Consider the following 19015-nt stretch of genomic DNA (forward strand, 5'->3'; position numbering starts at 1 on the left):
GAGGCTGGGTCACTGTTAGAGGCTGGGTCATTGTTAGAAACTGGGTCACTGTTAGAGCCTGGGTCACTGTTAGAGGCTGGGTCATTGATAGAGGCTGGGTCATTGTTAGAACCTGGATCATTGTTAGAACCTGGATCATTGTTAGAGGCTGGGTCACTGTTAGAGGCTGGGTCATTGTTAGAGGCTGGGTCATTGTTAGAGGCTGGGTCATTGTTAGAAGCTGGGCCACTGTTAGAGGCTGGGTCACTGTTAGAGGCTGGGTCACTGTTAGAGCCTGGGTCATTGTTAGAAGCTGGGTCACTGTTAGAGCCTGGGTCATTGTTAGAAGCTGGGTCACTGTTAGAGGCTGGGTCACTGTGAGAGGCTGGGTCATTGTTAGAGGCTGGGTCATTGCTAGAGGCTGGGTCATTGTTAGAGGCTGGGTCATTGTTAGAGGCTGGGTCATTGTTAGAAGCTGGGTCACTGTTAGAGCCTGGGTCACTGTTAGAGGCTGGGTCATTGATAGAGGCTGGGTCATTGTTAGAACCTGGATCATTGTTAGAGGCTGGGTCACTGTTAGAGGCTGGGTCATTGTTAGAGGCTGGGTCATTGTTAGAGGCTGGGTCATTGTTAGAAGCTGGGCCACTGTTAGAGGCTGGGTCACTGTTAGAGGCTGGGTCACTGTTAGAGCCTGGGTCATTGTTAGAAGCTGGGTCACTGTTAGAGCCTGGGTCATTGTTAGAAGCTGGGTCACTGTTAGAGGCTAGGTCACTGTGAGAGGCTGGGTCACTGTGAGAGGCTGGGTCATTGTTAGAGGCTGGGTCATTGCTAGAGGCTGGGTCATTGTTAGAGGCTGGGTCATTGTTAGAGGCTGGGTCATTGTTAGAAGCTGGGTCACTGTTAGAGCCTGGGTCACTGTTAGAAGCTGGGTCACTGTTAGAGCCTGGGTCACTGTTAGAGGCTGGGTCATTGTTAGAAACTGGGTCACTGTTAGAGCCTGGGTCACTGTTAGAGCCTGGGTCACTGTTACAGCCTGGGTCACTGTTAGAGCCTGGGTCACTGTTAGAAGCTGGGTCATTGATAGAGGCTGGGTCATTGTTAGAGGCTGGGTCACTGTTAGAAGCTGGGTCATTGATAGAGGCTGGGTCATTGTTAGAGGCTGGGTCACTGTTAGAGGCTGGGTCACTGTTAGAGGCTGGGTCATTGTTAGAAGCTGGGTCATTGATAGAGGCTGGGTCATTGTTAGAGGCTGGGTCACTGTTAGAAGCTGGGTCATTGATAGAGGCTGGGTCATTGTTAGAGGCTGTGTCACTGTTAGAGCCTGGGTCACTGTTAGAGGCTGGGCCACTGTTAGAGGCTAGGCCACTGTTAGAGGCTGGGTCACTGTTAGAGGCTGGGTCACTGTTAGAGGCTGGGTCACTGTTAGAGCCTGGGTCATTGTTAGAAGCTAGGTCACTGTTAGAGCCTGGGTCATTGTTAGAAGCTGGGTCACTGTTAGAGGCTGGGTCACTGTGAGAGGCTGGGTCATTGTTAGAGGCTGGGTCACTGTGAGAGGCTGGGTCACTGTGAGAGGCTGGGTCATTGCCAGAGGCTGGGACACTGTCAGAGGCTGGGTCACTGTGAGAGGCTGGGTCACTGTGAGAGGCTGGGTCATTGTCAGAAGCTGGGTCACTGTGAGAGGCTGGGTCATTGTTAGAGGCTGGGTCACTGTGAGAAGCTGGGTCACTGTCAGAGGCTGGGTCACTGTGCGAGGCTGGGTCACTGTGAGAGGCTGGGTCATTGTCAGAAGCTGGGTCACTGTGAGAGGCTGGGTCATTGTGAGAGGCTGGGTCACTGTGAGAGGCTGGGTCACTGTGAGAGGCTGGGTCATTGTTAGAGGCTGGGTCACTGTGAGAGGCTGGGTCACTGTGAGAGGCTGGGTCATTGTCAGAAGCTGGGTCACTGTGAGAGGCTGGGTCATTGTGAGAGGCTGGGTCACTGTGAGAGGCTGGGTCACTGTGAGAGGCTGGGTCATTGTTAGAGGCTGGGTCACTGTGAGAGGCTGGGTCACTGTGAGAGGCTGGGTCATTGCCAGAGGCTGGGACACTGTCAGAGGCTGGGTCACTGTGAGAGGCTGGGTCACTGTGAGAGGCTGGGTCATTGTCAGAAGCTGGGTCACTGTGAGAGGCTGGGTCACTGTGAGAGGCTGGGTCATTGTTAGAGGCTGGGTCACTGTGAGAGGCTGGGTCACTGTGAGAGGCTGGGTCATTGCCAGAGGCTGGGACACTGTGAGAGGCTGGGTCACTGTGAGAGGCTGGGTCACTGTGAGAGGCTGGGTCACTGTCAGAGGCTGGGTCACTGTGCGAGGCTGGGTCACTGTGCGAGGCTGGGTCACTGTGAGAGGCTGGGTCACTGTGAGAGGCTGGGTCACTGTGAGAGGCTGGGTCATTGTTAGAACCTGGGTCATTGTTAGAGCCTGGGTCATTGTTACAGAGGTTCTAGAAGAATTTTAAAGCCAAGAACAGAGAGATATCTGATAAAACACCTAAACGGTGCATGTAGGCTCTTCTTTCTACATAAAAGCCAGTTACACCAAAAAGTCAGCTTTTCTGAAACAATTATCAAGCATGATATAGATAATTATTTTATGTCTTATTAAACCAGAGCACATTAATGTTATTAAGCTGCACTGTAAATAAATATTTGAAGAGCTGGAACAAGTTTTGCTGGCAACCTTGAGAAGTTTTAATAACAAATATGAAAGAAAAGTCTACATCTCAGTAGCTGTAAATAAATTGTAATCCCACAGAAACATAATTATCAATTTAAGTCGTGTAAGGCAAAAATAACTTAGCAACTGAACTGATACAAAACAGGCCACTATAAAAATCTATTTAAATCTCATAAATATATTTTTTTTATAGCTTTTACAAATTTTTTACATTTTAACGCTCAAGCAAAATAACATAATTTGAAAAATATTATAGTTTTGCAACAAATATTAGTTCCAAATTGTATATATTAATATTATGTAGATTAGTAAAATGCTAAATATTAAAGCATTACTTGGTTGGCATCATCGTCCAGCTACATAGTTTGAGCTTGTGTAAAACAAGTACATTTGGACAGCGGGAGACCAGAGCACAGATCCTAGTATCTACATACCCTACGGTGTAGTAAGAGGGGGAGCTGGGAGGAATTTGGGCAGAGCTTCAGTAAAAGTATTTTGTTGGTAGCACCCAACCTTTCCCCTTTCTCAGTTGTTCTCCTTCTGTTTCCTAAATGCTTCATTCACAAACAGGCCAACTAGATTCTGCTGACAGGAAGAGTAAACAAGAAAGGTAAAGATAACCCAGCAGGAGCTGAAGGCTGGACAGTGATACTCATTCATGTCTTGGGCAGCACGGTGGCTTAGTGGTTAGTACTTCTGCCTCACAGCACTGGGGTCATGAGTTCGATTCCTGACCATGTCACCTTATCTGTGTGGAGTTTGTATGTTCTCCCTGTGTTTGCGTGGGTTTCCTCTGGGTGCTCTGGTTTCCTCCCACATTCGAAAAACATACTAGTAGGTTAATTGGCTGCTATCAAATTGACCCTAGTCTCTCTCTCTCTGTCTGTCTGTCTGTGTATGTTAGGGGATTTAGATTGTAAGCTCCTATGGGACAGGGACTGATGTGAGCGAGTTCTCTGTACAGCACTGCAGAATTAGTAGTGCTATATAAATAGCTACTGATGATGATGATACCTGTCCTCAAGGCAAACTGCATTTAGTTGGGGGAATCAGTGATTAGTCCCCCAGTGCTCATGAGAGGACATCTACCAAACATATCCCCGGCTTTATAACTACTGACCTAAAATAATTAATATACTTATTCTTGAGGGTGCTACACAGTGGGCTGTACCCATTACTGACAGTGAGGAGTGAGTATTGTGATAGGGGAGACTAGGGTAAATGAGAGCTATGATCCATGTACACAGATGCAGGGAAATGACAGCTGTTACTGATAATAGAGATTAGGCCGAAAAATAAAATAATGCTTAAACAAGACAAACATGTGCCACTTTCTTTCTGTTTTCACTAATATTATTGTGTCACAATTTAGAACAACACTATACCTAGGGGAGCCATTTTCCTCCCAAGGTGCACTTGCTCTACTTCTTTGGGTATCTGGGCTGTTGTCGCGTTTCACCTTTTTGGAACTTAAAAAACAAAACAAAACAAGAACAACAAAAAATTAACACAAAAGGTTGATCACCTCTCTAGGAACAATAGAAGACTAAGACCTTATACACATATTATTTTAAAGTGTTAAAAATGTGCTCTCACGTATCAAACACACTATGACGGTAGACAATAATGTAAAGTGAATGGACCGACACACACACACTTTCTAAGAAATGTTTGCATCATTTGGATACTGACATTGCCTGCAGCATTCACATGCATTAAATGCACGTTAAATATACAATGGAGTTCTTGGGAACGCTAATTTAAATCTCGCTAAGCATATGTTGAACACTGCAGGAACTTCACAGATACATTTTTAGCCCATAAATAGTATGACTGAATGCAATGAGAACAAGCTTGAACAGGAGGACAAATTAGAAGTTTGATCTATTGTCTGTTTAAGTCCAGCCCTAAATTACATAGATACCAACTGTTCATAATTTTCATAGAGAGTGACAGATATACAAGATTTATGTCTGGAAACTGTTGTCCCTACTTTGTAGTAATAACAATTCCTGCTTTGTATTAACAGATACCCTCTAAGCCAGTGGTTCCCAAACTTTTGCAGTTCGCGGCACCCTTAGAGTCTCCATAATTTTTCAAGGCACCACTCCAAAATAATTATCGAGCAGTCCCGTTTTATAAGTAGTCAAAAATACGTAATAAGTATTTAGGTCAGGACAGAGATACTTATTTAGCTATATGCAAAAATAATACACATCAATCCCAGGGAAAAGAATATTTTTATATATATTTATTTCAATTATATTTCTGTCAAAGAATAATTTACAGCTAACACACACTGTGCCCCTGCATCATCTCCACACACTCTGTGCCTCCTCTGCATCCATACACTCTGTGCCCCTCTGCATCCACACTCTCTGTGGCCCTCTGCATCCACACACTCTGTGGCCCTCTGCATCCACACTCTCTGTGGCCCTCTGCATCCACACTCTCTGTGGCCCTCTGCAACCACACTCTCTGTGGCCCTCTGCATCCACACTCTCTGTGGCCCTCTGCAACCACACTCCCTGTGGCCCTCTGCATCCACACACTCTGTGGCCCTCTGCATCCACACACTCTGTGGCCCTCTGCATCCACACACTCTGTGGCCCTCTGCATCCACACACTCTGTGGCCCTCTGCATCCACACACTCTGTGGCCCTCTGCATCCACACTCTCTGTGGCCCTCTGCATCCACACTCTCTGTGCCCCTCTGCATCCACACACTCTGTGCCCCTCTGCATCCACACACTCTGTGCCCCTCTGCATCCACACTCTCTGTGCCCCTCTGCATCCACACACTCTGTGCCCCTCTGCATCCACACACTCTGTGCCCCTCTGCATCCACACACTCTGTGGCCCTCTGCATCCACACACTCTGTGGCCCTCTGCATCCACACACTCTGTGGCCCTCTGCATCCACACACTCTGTGCCTCCCTGCATCCACACACTCTGTGCCCCTCTGCATCCACACACTCTGTGCCCCTCTGCATCCACACACTCTGTGCCCCTCTGCATCCACACACTCTGTGCCCTCTGCATCCTTTCAGCCCCCTCTGCATCCGCACTCTGCCCCCTCTGCATCAGCACTCTGCCCCCTCTGCATCAGCACTCTGCCCCCTCTGCATTCGCGCTGTGCCTCCTCGCTCTGCCCCCTCTGTATCCTTTCTGCCCCCTCTGCATCCGTGCTGTGCCCCCTTGCTCTGCCCCCACTGTATCCCGCCGTGGACAGGAAGAAAAAAGAACAAGAAAAAAAATTACCAATCCGGCGGTGCCCGGGACCCAGCATCCTCTCTCCTGCTGCTTCGCACTGAATATGTCGGGCGTGATGACGTCACGCCCGGCATTCGGTGAGAAGCGAGGAGGGAGGAGGTCGCTGGGTCCATGGCACCGCCGGATTCGTAAGTTGTTTTTTTCGGGGTTTTTTTCTTTTTTCTTCTTCCTGGCCACGGCACCCCTGTGACAGCGCCGCGGCACCCCTGGGAGCCGCGGCGCACAGTTTGGGAACCTAAGCTCTAAGCAATTGTTTGTATTCTGTATGCCGTTTAACCTAATAGTTATTGATCTCAAAATGTTTTAGGCTTCATCAATTCCTATCTGTTATCCCATATACATTATATACATTATACCATATACATTATATACATTATACAGGGTGTCACAAAGCTTTATAAAGTGGCACAAGGCTGATCTTTAGCCATTCATAACATTTTTTAAAGGATAATCTTATTTAAGCTTAAAAACCTACATAATCCGAAACACTCAGATCTATACTAATAATGACTTACCTGGCAGTAACGTCATCATCTTCTGATCATGTTTTCAGTGGTTGTTAGCGACAACCATAGACTAGGATCCAGGCAACTCTAATAGAGTTCTGCAACAGAAACTCTAACAGTGACAATGTCACAGAAGTTGCAGCAGTGGCCAAAACCTTGTGAAATTGTTTAACCAGTGAAAACATGGAGAGAAGAACGTTCCTACCAATTAGACAATAGTTGGAAACAACTAACACTTACAGCTAGGGAAATACTTGTTCTTTGCTATAAAATGTGTAGATCGTTTATTAAAAGTGACATTGAGCGAAGTTAACCTTCACCATATATATACTGTCAGATGAGCCCAGCACACCAGGGCTCGGTAGCATTTTTACACCCAGAAACAACAAGCTCCCTAAAATCTACAATGAAGTTATAGAGTTTCACAATCTGAACCATCACGTTAGAGCCCTACATTGTGATGTTAAGTACGTCAGTGCAGGATTGCTTTTGCCTGTTGACGCTTGTTAAGAGAAATGAATACATTTGGATGGGCTTGTGCTGCACTAAGAAGTCATTAGCTAAACAATTACAGTCAGAGGAACAATAAGAACATATACATTGCCCGGAGAGTGGTTGGGAAACTCTACACTTATGAAGGCATAAAACTGTGTGAAATAGTGAAACAAAACTCCAGAACACTTCCTGAGGACAGACTAACAGCCTTGTCTACCAATAGCATAGATTACACTGACGTATGTTATAGAGAAAGGATTGTTAAACTGAAGGAGAATCTCTAACATAAAGGTTATCATGTTCATTAATAATGATTTACTTTTCAAACACGAGTGTACATAACATACTCTCACAGGCTTAATCCTTACTATCAGGTCTATAAGACTCCCCAATCTATCCCAATAGTAAATATAATTTCAATTCTTGAAATAAAGTATGGTTAAGTGTAGAATATCTGACTAATACCCAAACTGCTGGCAGCTAAAGGATGCAGTATAATCTGTATATAGGCATGACTCTTACCGCTTTCATACTGCCACCCAGGCAATATCCCGGGTATATGAACCCGGGATATTACCGGGGGACAGAGGCTCCCCCAGAGTCAAACTTCCGGGTAGACCGCATTCATACTGAACACGGGTCTGCCCGGGTCTCCATGGCAACATCACAAGGGGAGCTTGGATTGGTTCCTCTTGTGATGTTGTTTTTTTTTTTGTTTTTACTTTAACATTGTGTCTGGTGAGACCCGTGTTGAAAAACTTGGGTCGCACCATTCATAGTGCAGGCTTCCCAGGGCAGACCCGGGAATTACCCCACCAAAAGCCCCGAGTCTAATTAGACTTGGGACCATTCATTCTGCACCTTGCCCGGCAAAAATTCGGGTTTTTGGTGTAATATGAATGGGGTATTAGCTACACTTTACAGATGTTGTATTTCCCAGTTTACTGCAGTGGGCCTGTCAATGAGGGACATATGGTTCATTTCAAACTCATTTGTCAATCATACTTTTTAAACATTGTGGGCCTGATTCATTCAGGAGAGCAAGGCAAGAAAACGAGCAACTTTGCACCTTGTCAAAACCACGTTGAATTGGAGGGGGAGGTACATTTAATGGGATAGATTTATAGTTGGGGTAAGGCATGTCCTAGATCAACTTTACTTTCAGTGTAAATATAAAGCTGTCAAGAATTTGTGCGCTACATGAAAAGCAGCCAGTATTTTCCTTACATGCAAAATAACACCCCTGCATTGTAACATGGTTTGTCCAGGAGCAAATTGACTCCCTTTTTTTTTTGCTTTGCCTGCCTTAATGAATCAGACCCTGTTATTCTAAGCCAACCATTTAGATTAATCTTTTATCTCACCAATTTGTTAGTCTACAGGGAAAATGCTACAATCCCTACTGTGGTGGTTCTCCTCTCCAGAATAGATTACTAGAGTCATGGCAGCCTCCGACTCCATGTATTTCTAGAACCGCACTCTATGACTGTGTATAAGCCCTGCAGTCTGCATTCACATGGTTTAGTTATAGCGCTTAAGGCCTCCAATTGTCTTCTTGCCTCAAGAACCCTTTAGTCCGGCGGTTCCCAAACTGTGCGCCGCGGCTCCCAGGGGTGCCGCGGCGCTGTCACTGGGGTGCCGCGGGCCAAGCATTGAAAAAAAGAAAAAGCACAGAAACTTACCAATCCGCCGGGCGCCGGGACCCAGAAGACTCCTCTCTCCCGCAGCTGTCACTGAATATCGACGTCAGTAACAAGCTGCTGCGGGAGAGAGGAGGCTGCTGGGTCCCGGCGCCCGGCGGATTGGTAAGTTTATGTGTTCTTTCTTTTTTTTCTATGGCTGGCGCGCGGCAGAGGAGAGAGGGAGCGTGACAGCGGGGAAGAGAGGGTGACAGCTGGGGCAGAGAGCGTGACAGCGGGGCAGAGAGGGTGACAGCTGGGGCAGAGAGGGTGACAGCTGGGGTAGAGAGGGTGACAGCTGGGGCAGAGAGCGTGACAGCGGGGAAGAGAGGGTGACAGCTGGGGCAGAGAGCGCGACAGCGGGGAAGAGAGGGTGACAGCTGGGGCAGAGAGCATGACAGCGGGGAAGAGAGGGTGACAGCTGGGGCAGAGAGCATGACAGCGGGGAAGAGAGGGTGACAGCTGGGGCAGAGAGGGTGACAGCGGGGAAGAGAGGGTGACAGCTGGGGCAGAGAGCGTGACAGCGGGGAAGAGAGGGTGACAGCTGGGGCAGAGAGCGTGACAGCAGGGAAGAGAGGGTGACAGCTGGGGCAGAGAGCGTGACAGCGGGGAAAAGAGGGTGACAGCTGGGGCAGAGAGCGTGACAGCGGGGAAGAGAGGGTGACAGCTGGGGCAGAGAGCGTGACAGCGGGGAAGAGAGGGTGACAGCTGGGGCAGAGAGGGTGACAGCGGGGGCAGAGAGCGTGACAGCTGGGGCAGAGAGCGTGACAGCTGGGGCAGAGAGGGTGACAGCTGGGGAAGAGAGGGTGACAGCTGGGGCAGAGAGCGTGACAGCTGGGGCAGAGAGCGCGACAGCGGGGCAGAGAGGGTGACAGCTGGGGCAGAGAGGGTGACAGCTGGGGCAGAGAGCGTGACAGCGAGGAAGAGAGGGTGACAGCTGTGGCAGAGAGGGTGACAGCTGGGGCAGAGAGCGTGACAGCGGGGAAGAGAGGGTGACAGCTGGGGCAGAGAGCTAGACAGCGGGGAAGAGAGGGTGACAGCTGGGGCAGAGAGGGTGACAGCTGGGGCAGAGAGGGTGACAGCGGGGAAGAGAGGGTGACAGCTGGGGCAGAGAGGGTGACAGCGGGGAAGAGAGGGTGACAGCTGGGGCAGAGAGGGTGACAGCGGGGAAGAGAGGGTGACAGCTGAGGCAGAGAGGGTGACAGCGGGGAAGAGAGGGTGACAGCTGGGGCAGAGAGGGTGACAGCGGGGCAGAGAGGGTGACAGCTGGGGCACAACGGGGCAGAGGAGTGTAACAGGGGCAGAGAGGGTGACAGCTGGGGCACAACGGGGCAGAAGAGTGTAACAGGGGCAGAGAGGGTGACAGCTGGGGCACAACGGGGCAGAGGAGTGTCACAGGGGCAGATAGGGTGACAGCTGGGGCACAACGGGGCAGAGGAGTGTAACAGGGGGCAGAGGAGTGTAACAGGGGCAGAGGAGTGTGACAGCATGACAGAGGGCAGAGGAGGGGGACAGCATGAGAGAGGGCAGAGGAGGGGGGACATCGTGAGAGAGGGCAGAGGAGGGGGGACATCGTGAGAGAGGGCAGAGGAGGGGGACAGTGTGACAGCGTGACAGAGGGCAGAGGGGGCAGTGTGAGAGAGGGCAGTGTGTCTGGATGCAGAGGGGGCAGTGTGTCTGGATGCAGAGGAGGCAGTGTGTCTGGATGCAGAGGGGACAGAGTGCCTGAGGGCAGAGTGTCTGGATGCAGAGGGGGCATTTTTGCATACAACTAAATAAGTATTTCTGTCCTGACCTAAATACTTATTACAATTTTTTGACCCAACTACTTCTAAAACAGGACTGCTCAATAAATATTTTGGAGGGGTGCCTTGAAAAAATTTGGACACTCTAAGGGTGCAGCGAACTGCAAAAGTTTGGGAACCACTGCTTTAGTCCTTACACATCTTTACAAATAAGTGATGGCCTTTGAAGATCCCAGGTCCCAGGTGACTCTAGCGGCCCATCTCACACTGGCTCATCAATGGTTCAGTCTGGCTGTCAGGTTTTCAGTGGTGGAAGCAGCATGTCGTATAGTGAGAAAACCACTTAATATCCGATACTCACTAGTAATGCTTAGAAATGTGAGATCTGTTGTGTGTGAGAAACAATCCCCCCCTTTCTGCCTTATGTCTTTGTGCTCATGTTGTTTCTTTTCTTATTTTTAGATGTTCCCGTCTACCATCTTTTACCTTTTACTTACTTCACTCCCCCAGGAAGAACTTCTTCCTTTCATTCCCCTCTGGATCATTGTTTCCTATCAAGTTACATCTCCCTTTTATTGTATTTTGTGCGTATTTATTATATTGCATTTTACATCATGATGGAGACAATCCCAAGCAACATTGCGGAATATAATAAACTTGGCTATCCTATGCAGTTAGTAGGAAGCAGACAGTTCTCATGTATAATGTCACCTGTCAGACAACAAACACTCCCCAAGGGAAGTAGTAATGAATCTCATTGCTTTCTCCCATATCTGCTCTCATCATACCCAAGACAGCTGAGCAATAATATCACCCAAGTGCTTTTTTTATCTTTACATTCTTAGGAATCCCCCGGTTAGAAAGTGAATGTGTTTATAACAATTCCACCCCAGGCTTTGCACATGGCATGGTTCATTATCCATCCTAAAAATGTCTGGATCCCTCTGTCTGTAAATGTCAAGGCACAATATCATCGCTGTGTAAGGAATACGATTAAGGCTACAGCTAAAAGAATATAATCAGGATGGTTGTCAGCCTAGTTCTGTTCTATAAACAAATATGTCTTACCAATCATATTTCTGTTTGTTTTTTATTTGAAAGTAAGCAAAATATATCTTATTGGTGCTAAGTGTAGATTTTGTTATTGTGGAGACAATATCCATAATTATATCCAAAGTTGTTCTTATAGGTGGTGAGTACATAATATACTTTATCTGCATACACATGTATGTATATATATATATATAAAGCTGGTATTTTGGGGGATATACACTAAGGGTGTGCACCGGCCACTCTTAGTGTTTTGGGTTCTGATTAGCTTGAGGTTTTGGGTTCTGATTTGTTTTGCCAAAACACCTGACGAAAGGTTTTGGTTCTGATTTAGGGTTTTGGGTTCTGATTTATTTTTAAAAAAGCATAAAAAGGGTTAAAATCAAGTTTTTTGTTTATTTTTCACTCCTACGCTATTATTAACCTCAATAACATTCAATAACAATCATTTCCACTAATTTCCAGTCTATTCGGAACACCTCACACCTCACAATATTGATTTTAGGTTCAATATTTTATTTTTTTGGTACAGCAGCAACAGTGAACGTATTTTGAAATAGCAGTACCTATTTTTTGGTACAGCAGCAACAATGAACGTAGTTTGGAATTGCAGTACCTATTTTTGGGTACAGCAGCAACAGTGAATGTAGTTTAATATCTGATACGAATCTATGTGGACTGCGTAGTGGAGTGGCCCCGGTACCCAATTTGGTACTGGGCCCACAATATATCACCCTCAACTGGTCTGAATTCCACTGCACATATGGCTGCTCCTACATCCTCTGCAGCATATAGAGGGTGTAGTTCGAGCGCGTCACTACCTCTTGTTTTTGACGACCATGATACAGAGCATTCATCATTAAGATCCCATCAAGTATGTCAAAGACAGACAGCGTCAAAGTGTTATTTGTTGACTTTGTGAACAAAAAGACTGTCCCTGTTGCAAATCTTCGTGCAATGAAGAGTGACTTTTTCATTTAAAGGCTCAAGCTTTCAAGTGTAGTGTTTATAACATCATTACACCAACAGGTAAAAATCCTTTTAATTGGGATAATGGAGCCACAAAGGAAATTGCACATATGTAATGCCCGCACAATGTTACTGGCGTCAAGGAGAGTCAAAGTGGGTTAAGCCACTGAGAGATTATTTCCCTCAGTTTCTGGACTGATGCACCACTGGACTCAGCAAGGACAAAGCACTGGACTGATGCACCACTGGACTCAGGAAGGACAAAGCACTGGACTGATGCACCACTGGACTCAGCAAGGACAGAGCACTGGACTGATGCACCACTGGACTCAGGAAGGACAAAGCACTGGACTGATGCACCACTGAACTCAGCAAGGACAGAGCACTGGACTGATGCACCACTGGACTCATTTGGACAGTGGCAGGTAAAAGGGGAGTGTGATGAAACGAGTTTGGTAACACCTGAACCAGTTTCTCACAATATGTGGATTATAGTGTGTACTTTTTATAGGTCTTGCTTTTGTTCCCCAGCTCAACAGAGTATAACTGTAGTGTCTAATTACATGTGGATAAGGGGACATAGTAGGTCATTGTAAATATGTATATTGTTTATTGTATATTGTTGACAGTGAGGTTTTTATTTATTGTCCTTAAAGTGAAGCCAGGTGGGTTTTGGGTAGGGATCAGGTTGCAAGATACTGGTGAGGGGGGAGGCTAATTAGTATCCATTGTTCTCACAGGACTACTCCAGACGTTTGGTCTACAATTTGGCAGGGGAGTTTCTGCGGAAGTACAGCTCATCTCCACTCCCCTCTCCAACCCCCTAGTCCAAGACTCACCAATGTTTGACACAGAGAAACCCAGGGGTTTGCCCAGGGTGGGGAAAGCACTGTGGAAATTTGACCCTAGATATAAGGATCCACTCCAGGGGGGGCGAGGTGATGTTCATTCTGGGAATTGATGCAGGGTGGCTGGTGGCTCTACCAGTGAAATACATTGGCAGATCCATGGGTCGTCAAGTCTGGACAGCCAGGTGACTGTAACTAATAAAGCTAGTAAGGGACAGATGATGTGGTAAACCTGAATGCCATTTATTTACTGTATGTAATTAATATTCTAGTGATTGTTTTTGTTACAATAAATGTACTGTTGTACTTTTCTAACTGCATTTGCCTGAGTGACTAATAATAACCTTAGAAGGTACTGGGTAGGCTTCCCTGGCATAGGAAGGCACCCGGGGGTGGCCAGCCAGAGTGAAATGGGTAAAATTGGGCCAGAAAACCCAGTATCTTCACAGGAAACATAACAGGTATTTGTATTTAATTTCATTTCACGTAAATAAATTTAATTTCTATTTTGTCTTTGGAATTCATTTCATTTGGAATTTATTAATAACACTGTGCAGACACTATTCTCTGTTGTATGTAAGACATTTCCTTACACTATTATATTGTGCAGAATTGCGCATTGACGACAAACACAGACAAGCCACCTCCCTATACTATCTCTGCGCTACGTTTACTGCTTGTGGGGTAATCCTGGCGCATATGGTAGTGTTAATGACCTGGACACATTGTGAGATGGGTCTGACGGAGAATAGATAGGTAAATGTGGTTTAGCATAGGTGCGTCTAACTTTGCATGAGCCCCATAGAACAGACAGTACTATATAAGATGTCTAACATAAGATGTTACCTAGAAAGCAAAATACTATCATCTTCTATAGTTACAATTTTCTTTATTTATTTTACCAATATTTATTAATGCCATGATTCTTTTATGTCAAAACTATTGCTGTATTAGTTGTCATTTCCATTTAACGAAAAAGACTGCAGCCTAATACAATAATTTCTTGGCTTTAATGTACCTTTTTATGGGTGACGGTGCCATAATTTTCGTGGTGCCTTCGTTTTCCCCATTTTCCAGGTCTGTCATTACCTGCTCCAAATTGTTTGAGCCTATAACGGAAATACAGAAATGTTGTAGGTAATTTCTTTGCTGTCATGCACGGCAGGCAGATAGTTATGTTATATTGCATTTATATCAGCACTCTGCACTCTGTCTACTCAAATCAGCAATGCGAAAATCAAAATGCCGCTGGGGGCTACAATCACATGACAGCGATGAACATGTTTCTTTGATGTAGTTTGTGCTCTGCTGATAAAGCTGTATTGTCAAGCTGGTCTGATTTCTGGAAAGAAAAGTTGGCTCAGTGCAAAGGTTTTGCTGAACTCAGCAGTCACTGAAGGTTGTTTTGTAGCATTTCATTCTTCATGAGTTCCATTCACTATAATGGCACAAAGTCACTTCATATCAGGGCTCCAAAAAGGCAAATTTATTTTTAAAGACAAAACACCTCCTCCAAAAACACCAATAATGAATGGTTGCAAATTAAAATCAGATGACACAACCAAAGTGCAGCAATTCAACGTGTAATAAAAATAAAATAAAAAAAAGTCCTACAGAGTTAAAAAAGGGGGGAATTGAGCGCAGCGTTAAACCTATTACCGTTATTACGGTATATTTAACCCGGTTTTCAAAAAGCCGGCGTTGAATCTACCGTAATAACGGTATTTAAGCACATTATTACCGTAATAATGGTATGTAAGCACACTATTACCGTAATAACGGTATTTAAGCACACTATTACCGTAATAACGGTATGTAAGCACATTATTACCGTAATAACGGTATGTAAGCACATTATTACCGTAATAACGGTATGTAAGCACACTATTACCGTAATAACGGTATTTAAGCACACTATTACCGTAATAACGGGAGGTAAGCACACTATTACCGTAATAACGGTATGTAAGCACACTATTACCGTAATAACGGTATGTAAGCACATTATTACCGTAATAACGGTATGTAAGCACACTATTACCGTAATAACGGTATTTAAGCACACTATTACCGTAATAACGGGAGGTAAGCACACTATTACCGTAATAACGGTATGTAAGCACACTATTACCGTAATAACGGTATGTAAGCACACTATTACCGTAATAACGGTATGTAAGCACACTATTACCGTAATAACGGTATGTAAGCACATTATTACCGTAATAACGGTATGTAAGCACATTATTACCGTAATAACGGTATGTAAGCACACTATTACCGTAATAACGGTATGTAAGCACACTATTATGGTAATAACGGTATGTAAGCACACTAGTACCGTAATAACGGTATTTAAGCACATTATTACCGTAATAACGGTATGTAAGCACACTAGTACCGTAATAACGGTATTTAAGCACATTATTACCGTAATAACGGTAATAGTGCGCAGGCTGAAATTACTTTTTACAGTAATGCGGCCAATTGAATTGCCCCCAAAGTGTACAAATTAAACCATGGAAAACATAATTTTCTTAAAGTATTAGGAATATATAAATAACATACATAGGAGAAAATGTCATAGTGTAAAATTATTTTCAGATTATAAAGCAATTCACTCACATATTTATTTTCTCAAACTAGTAGCATGACAGAACATTAAGGGTTTGTTTCTGAGTACAGTGTGGGAGGAAACCCACACAAACACGGGGAGAACATACAAACTCAACACAGACAGGCCCTGGTCAGAATCGAACCCATGACCCCAGCACTGTAAGGCAACAATGCTAACCACTGTGCAACCCTGCTGCCTTACTATACAGTGCTTAAAGCTCTGGCAGGATCCTAATGTGAGCCAATACTTTAGTGAATGAACCATGTTATACCTTGTTTTTACCATGTGTTTGTTTTACATTATGACATTTTGTTTATATTACTTAAGTATTCCAAATCATTTCAGAAGATATCACTTTCCTGTGATATGGGTGTGCTTTATGAATTCATTTGTACTCTTTACATTGAGGTTGTGCTCTCTTTCTAATTTCTGGTTGTGTTTAAACTACAGAACAATTCCATTGGGTTGGGAAAAAAGTGGTGTACTAATTACTTTGTAAATACATGTTTTTTGATCATTTATTCCTAGATCAATTTAAAAGTGATTTTGACATCTATAATGGTCCATACCATAGCAACAGATCAGATGCTCACTGTAACTGCCTGACTTGCAGGAGACAGATGAAAGGCATCTGATGTTTGGTTGCTATGGGCAACTGAACATTTGCACCTTCTCATGTGCTTCACTCTCACACAAATATGTGTTGTCAGTCCCCTTGTTAAATATTACATGCATCCAGGTAGTTCCATTCTACTCGTATCTGTATATATATATATATATATATATATATATATATATATATATATATATATATATATATATATATCTATATCTCTATATCGGAAAGCAAAATGTAAACTTTGTTTCTTAAATGGTAGTGACTATCTTGTGTATTTCTGTGAGCTCAGCTCCCAGATTTCATTTTATTCTATTCACTATACTGTATTTAGTATTCCATTTAAAATTCTCTATGTTCTCAAAGTTATGCACACTACTGTGCATTATCATCATCATCATCATCATCATTTATTTATATAGCGCCACTGATTCTGCAGCGCTGTACAGAGAACCCACTCACATCAGTCCTTGCCCCATTGGAGCTTACAGTCTAAATTCCCTAACACACACACACACACACACACACAGACAGAGAGAGAGAGAGAGAGACTAGGGTCAATTTTGATTATACAATCTACACACAACCTTCTCACACCGTATAAAATGCTGCTGGTCATGCAGCTCCATTAAAGCTGTACTCCAGAATCACAAATTACATTCAGACATGCTCACTGATTTGGGACTTTTTAATGCTCACCTGTTGCCTGTGACAGTGGAGGCAGCTATTTTGTGAACCGAACCAATTAGAACGCTGGAATCTGTACCTCCCACATATTGGTCATTATGGATTAATAATATTGCTCATGAAGAGCCTCAACAATATTATAGTTATTTTCAAATTCTTAGGATGCCTTTTTGTGAATATTGGTTAAGGCCACAAAATGGCGGCCTCCTCGATGTGTCAAGTGCTCTTTAAGTATAACAATATGGTTTTAGTTATTACATTAGCAATATTCCCCCACATATACACTATATAGACAAAAGTATTCGGACGCTTGACCATTACACCAACAGGGACTGTAATGACATTGTATTCAAATACATATACTTTAATATAAAGTTGGTCCCCCTTTTGCAGCGATAACTGCTTCCACTCTCCTTGGAAGGCTTTCCACAAGATGTTGGAATGTTTCTGTGGGAATTTGTGCCCATTCATTCTGTAGATCATTTATGAGGTCAGGCACTGATGTTGGACGAGAAGACCTGGCTCACAATCTACGTTCTAGTTCATTCCAAAGGTGTTCGATGGGGTGAGGTCAGGGCTCTGTGCCGGCCAGTCAAGTTCTTTCACACTGAACTCATCAAACCATGTCTTTGTAGTCCTTGCTTTGTGCACTGGGGCACAGTCATGTTGGTATAGAAAAGTGAATTCCCAAACTGTTGCCACAAGGTTGGAAGCATAGCATTGTCCAAAATGACTTGGTACGTTAAAGCAATAAGATTGCCCTTCACTGGAGATAAGGGACCTAGCCCAAACCCTGAAAAACAGCCCCATACCATTATCCCTCCTCCACCAAACTTCACATTTGGCATAATGCAGTCAAGCAGGTAACATTCTCCCGGCATACGCCAAACCCAGACTCGCCCATCTGACTGCCAAACAGAGAACAGTGATTTATCACTCCACAGAACATGTTCCCACTGCTCCACAGTCCAGTGTCTGTGTGCTTTACACCACTCCATCCTACGCTTGGCATTGGTCTTGGTGATGTGAGGCTTACGTGCAGCTGCTCGGTTATGGAAACCCATTCAATTAAGGTTCCGCTGCACAGTTTTTGTGCTGACATCTATGGAATCAACAGAGCAAATGTTTGCAAATGGAGACTGCATGACTAGGTGCTTGATGTTATACACCTCTGGCAGCGGGTCTGACTGGAACACCTCAATTCAATAATTAACAGGTGTGCCCAAATACTTTTGTCCATACAGTGTAGCTTTACTTAAAAGTAAAACACATATTGCTTCCTCTAACTCATAGAGAGTACCCTACCCCTATTTATTTAAGACAGAGTAATGTGCAAAATCCTCTTCCAGTAAGAGGTGGCTGGTGAAAGGGGGACTGAGACTGACACTGCATATATTATGTATGCCAGAAATGTTCTTTAACAAGTCTGTACATTTTTGGGAACCAACATTTATGAAGCCAATGTGGTAGGGGTGTTAGGGCAGACAGTACCTGGCTGCTGGGTGAGTGCTGTTCTTTTGGGATAAGTTTTGCTCCGACTTCTCTCCACTTTTAGGTCAGGCCGGGGAAGCTGAATGGACAGGTCTCTGCTCATCTGGGAAGCAGTCCTACCACTTTAAAATTAGAAAACATTTCAATTGACCATATTTTTGAAAGCAAAAGAGCATTTAATTAAAGTAAAATCAAATGTACATGAAACCATAAACATATAAATGTGTTATGACCGTCTCCAGTGTTGACCACTAACATTGAAAATTATTTCTAATTTGTGTTTGAAGGCAGCATATTATGTGCCCATGTGCTATTACGATGATCTATAAATATAAACCAATGTAGTCAT

General features: G+C 44.5%; 1 protein-coding gene across 2 annotated transcripts in view; it reads right to left on the reverse strand.

Moving 5' to 3' along the window:
* The window catches only part of EPB41L4A (erythrocyte membrane protein band 4.1 like 4A), a 203272-nt gene that overhangs the window by 26776 nt on the left and 157481 nt on the right, over positions 1 to 19015 (reverse strand). For both annotated transcript variants that reach the window (XM_075181646.1, XM_075181638.1), the window contains 3 exons: positions 18667 to 18788; positions 14274 to 14364; positions 4075 to 4158 (listed from right to left, as the gene is read on the reverse strand). In XM_075181646.1, the coding sequence (XP_075037747.1) occupies positions 4075 to 4158; positions 14274 to 14364; positions 18667 to 18788 (297 nt within the window). The remainder of the gene's footprint in view (positions 1 to 4074; positions 4159 to 14273; positions 14365 to 18666; positions 18789 to 19015) is intronic.

Source organism: Mixophyes fleayi, chromosome 1, assembly GCF_038048845.1.
Source record: "Mixophyes fleayi isolate aMixFle1 chromosome 1, aMixFle1.hap1, whole genome shotgun sequence".
NCBI lineage: Eukaryota > Metazoa > Chordata > Amphibia > Anura > Limnodynastidae > Mixophyes > Mixophyes fleayi.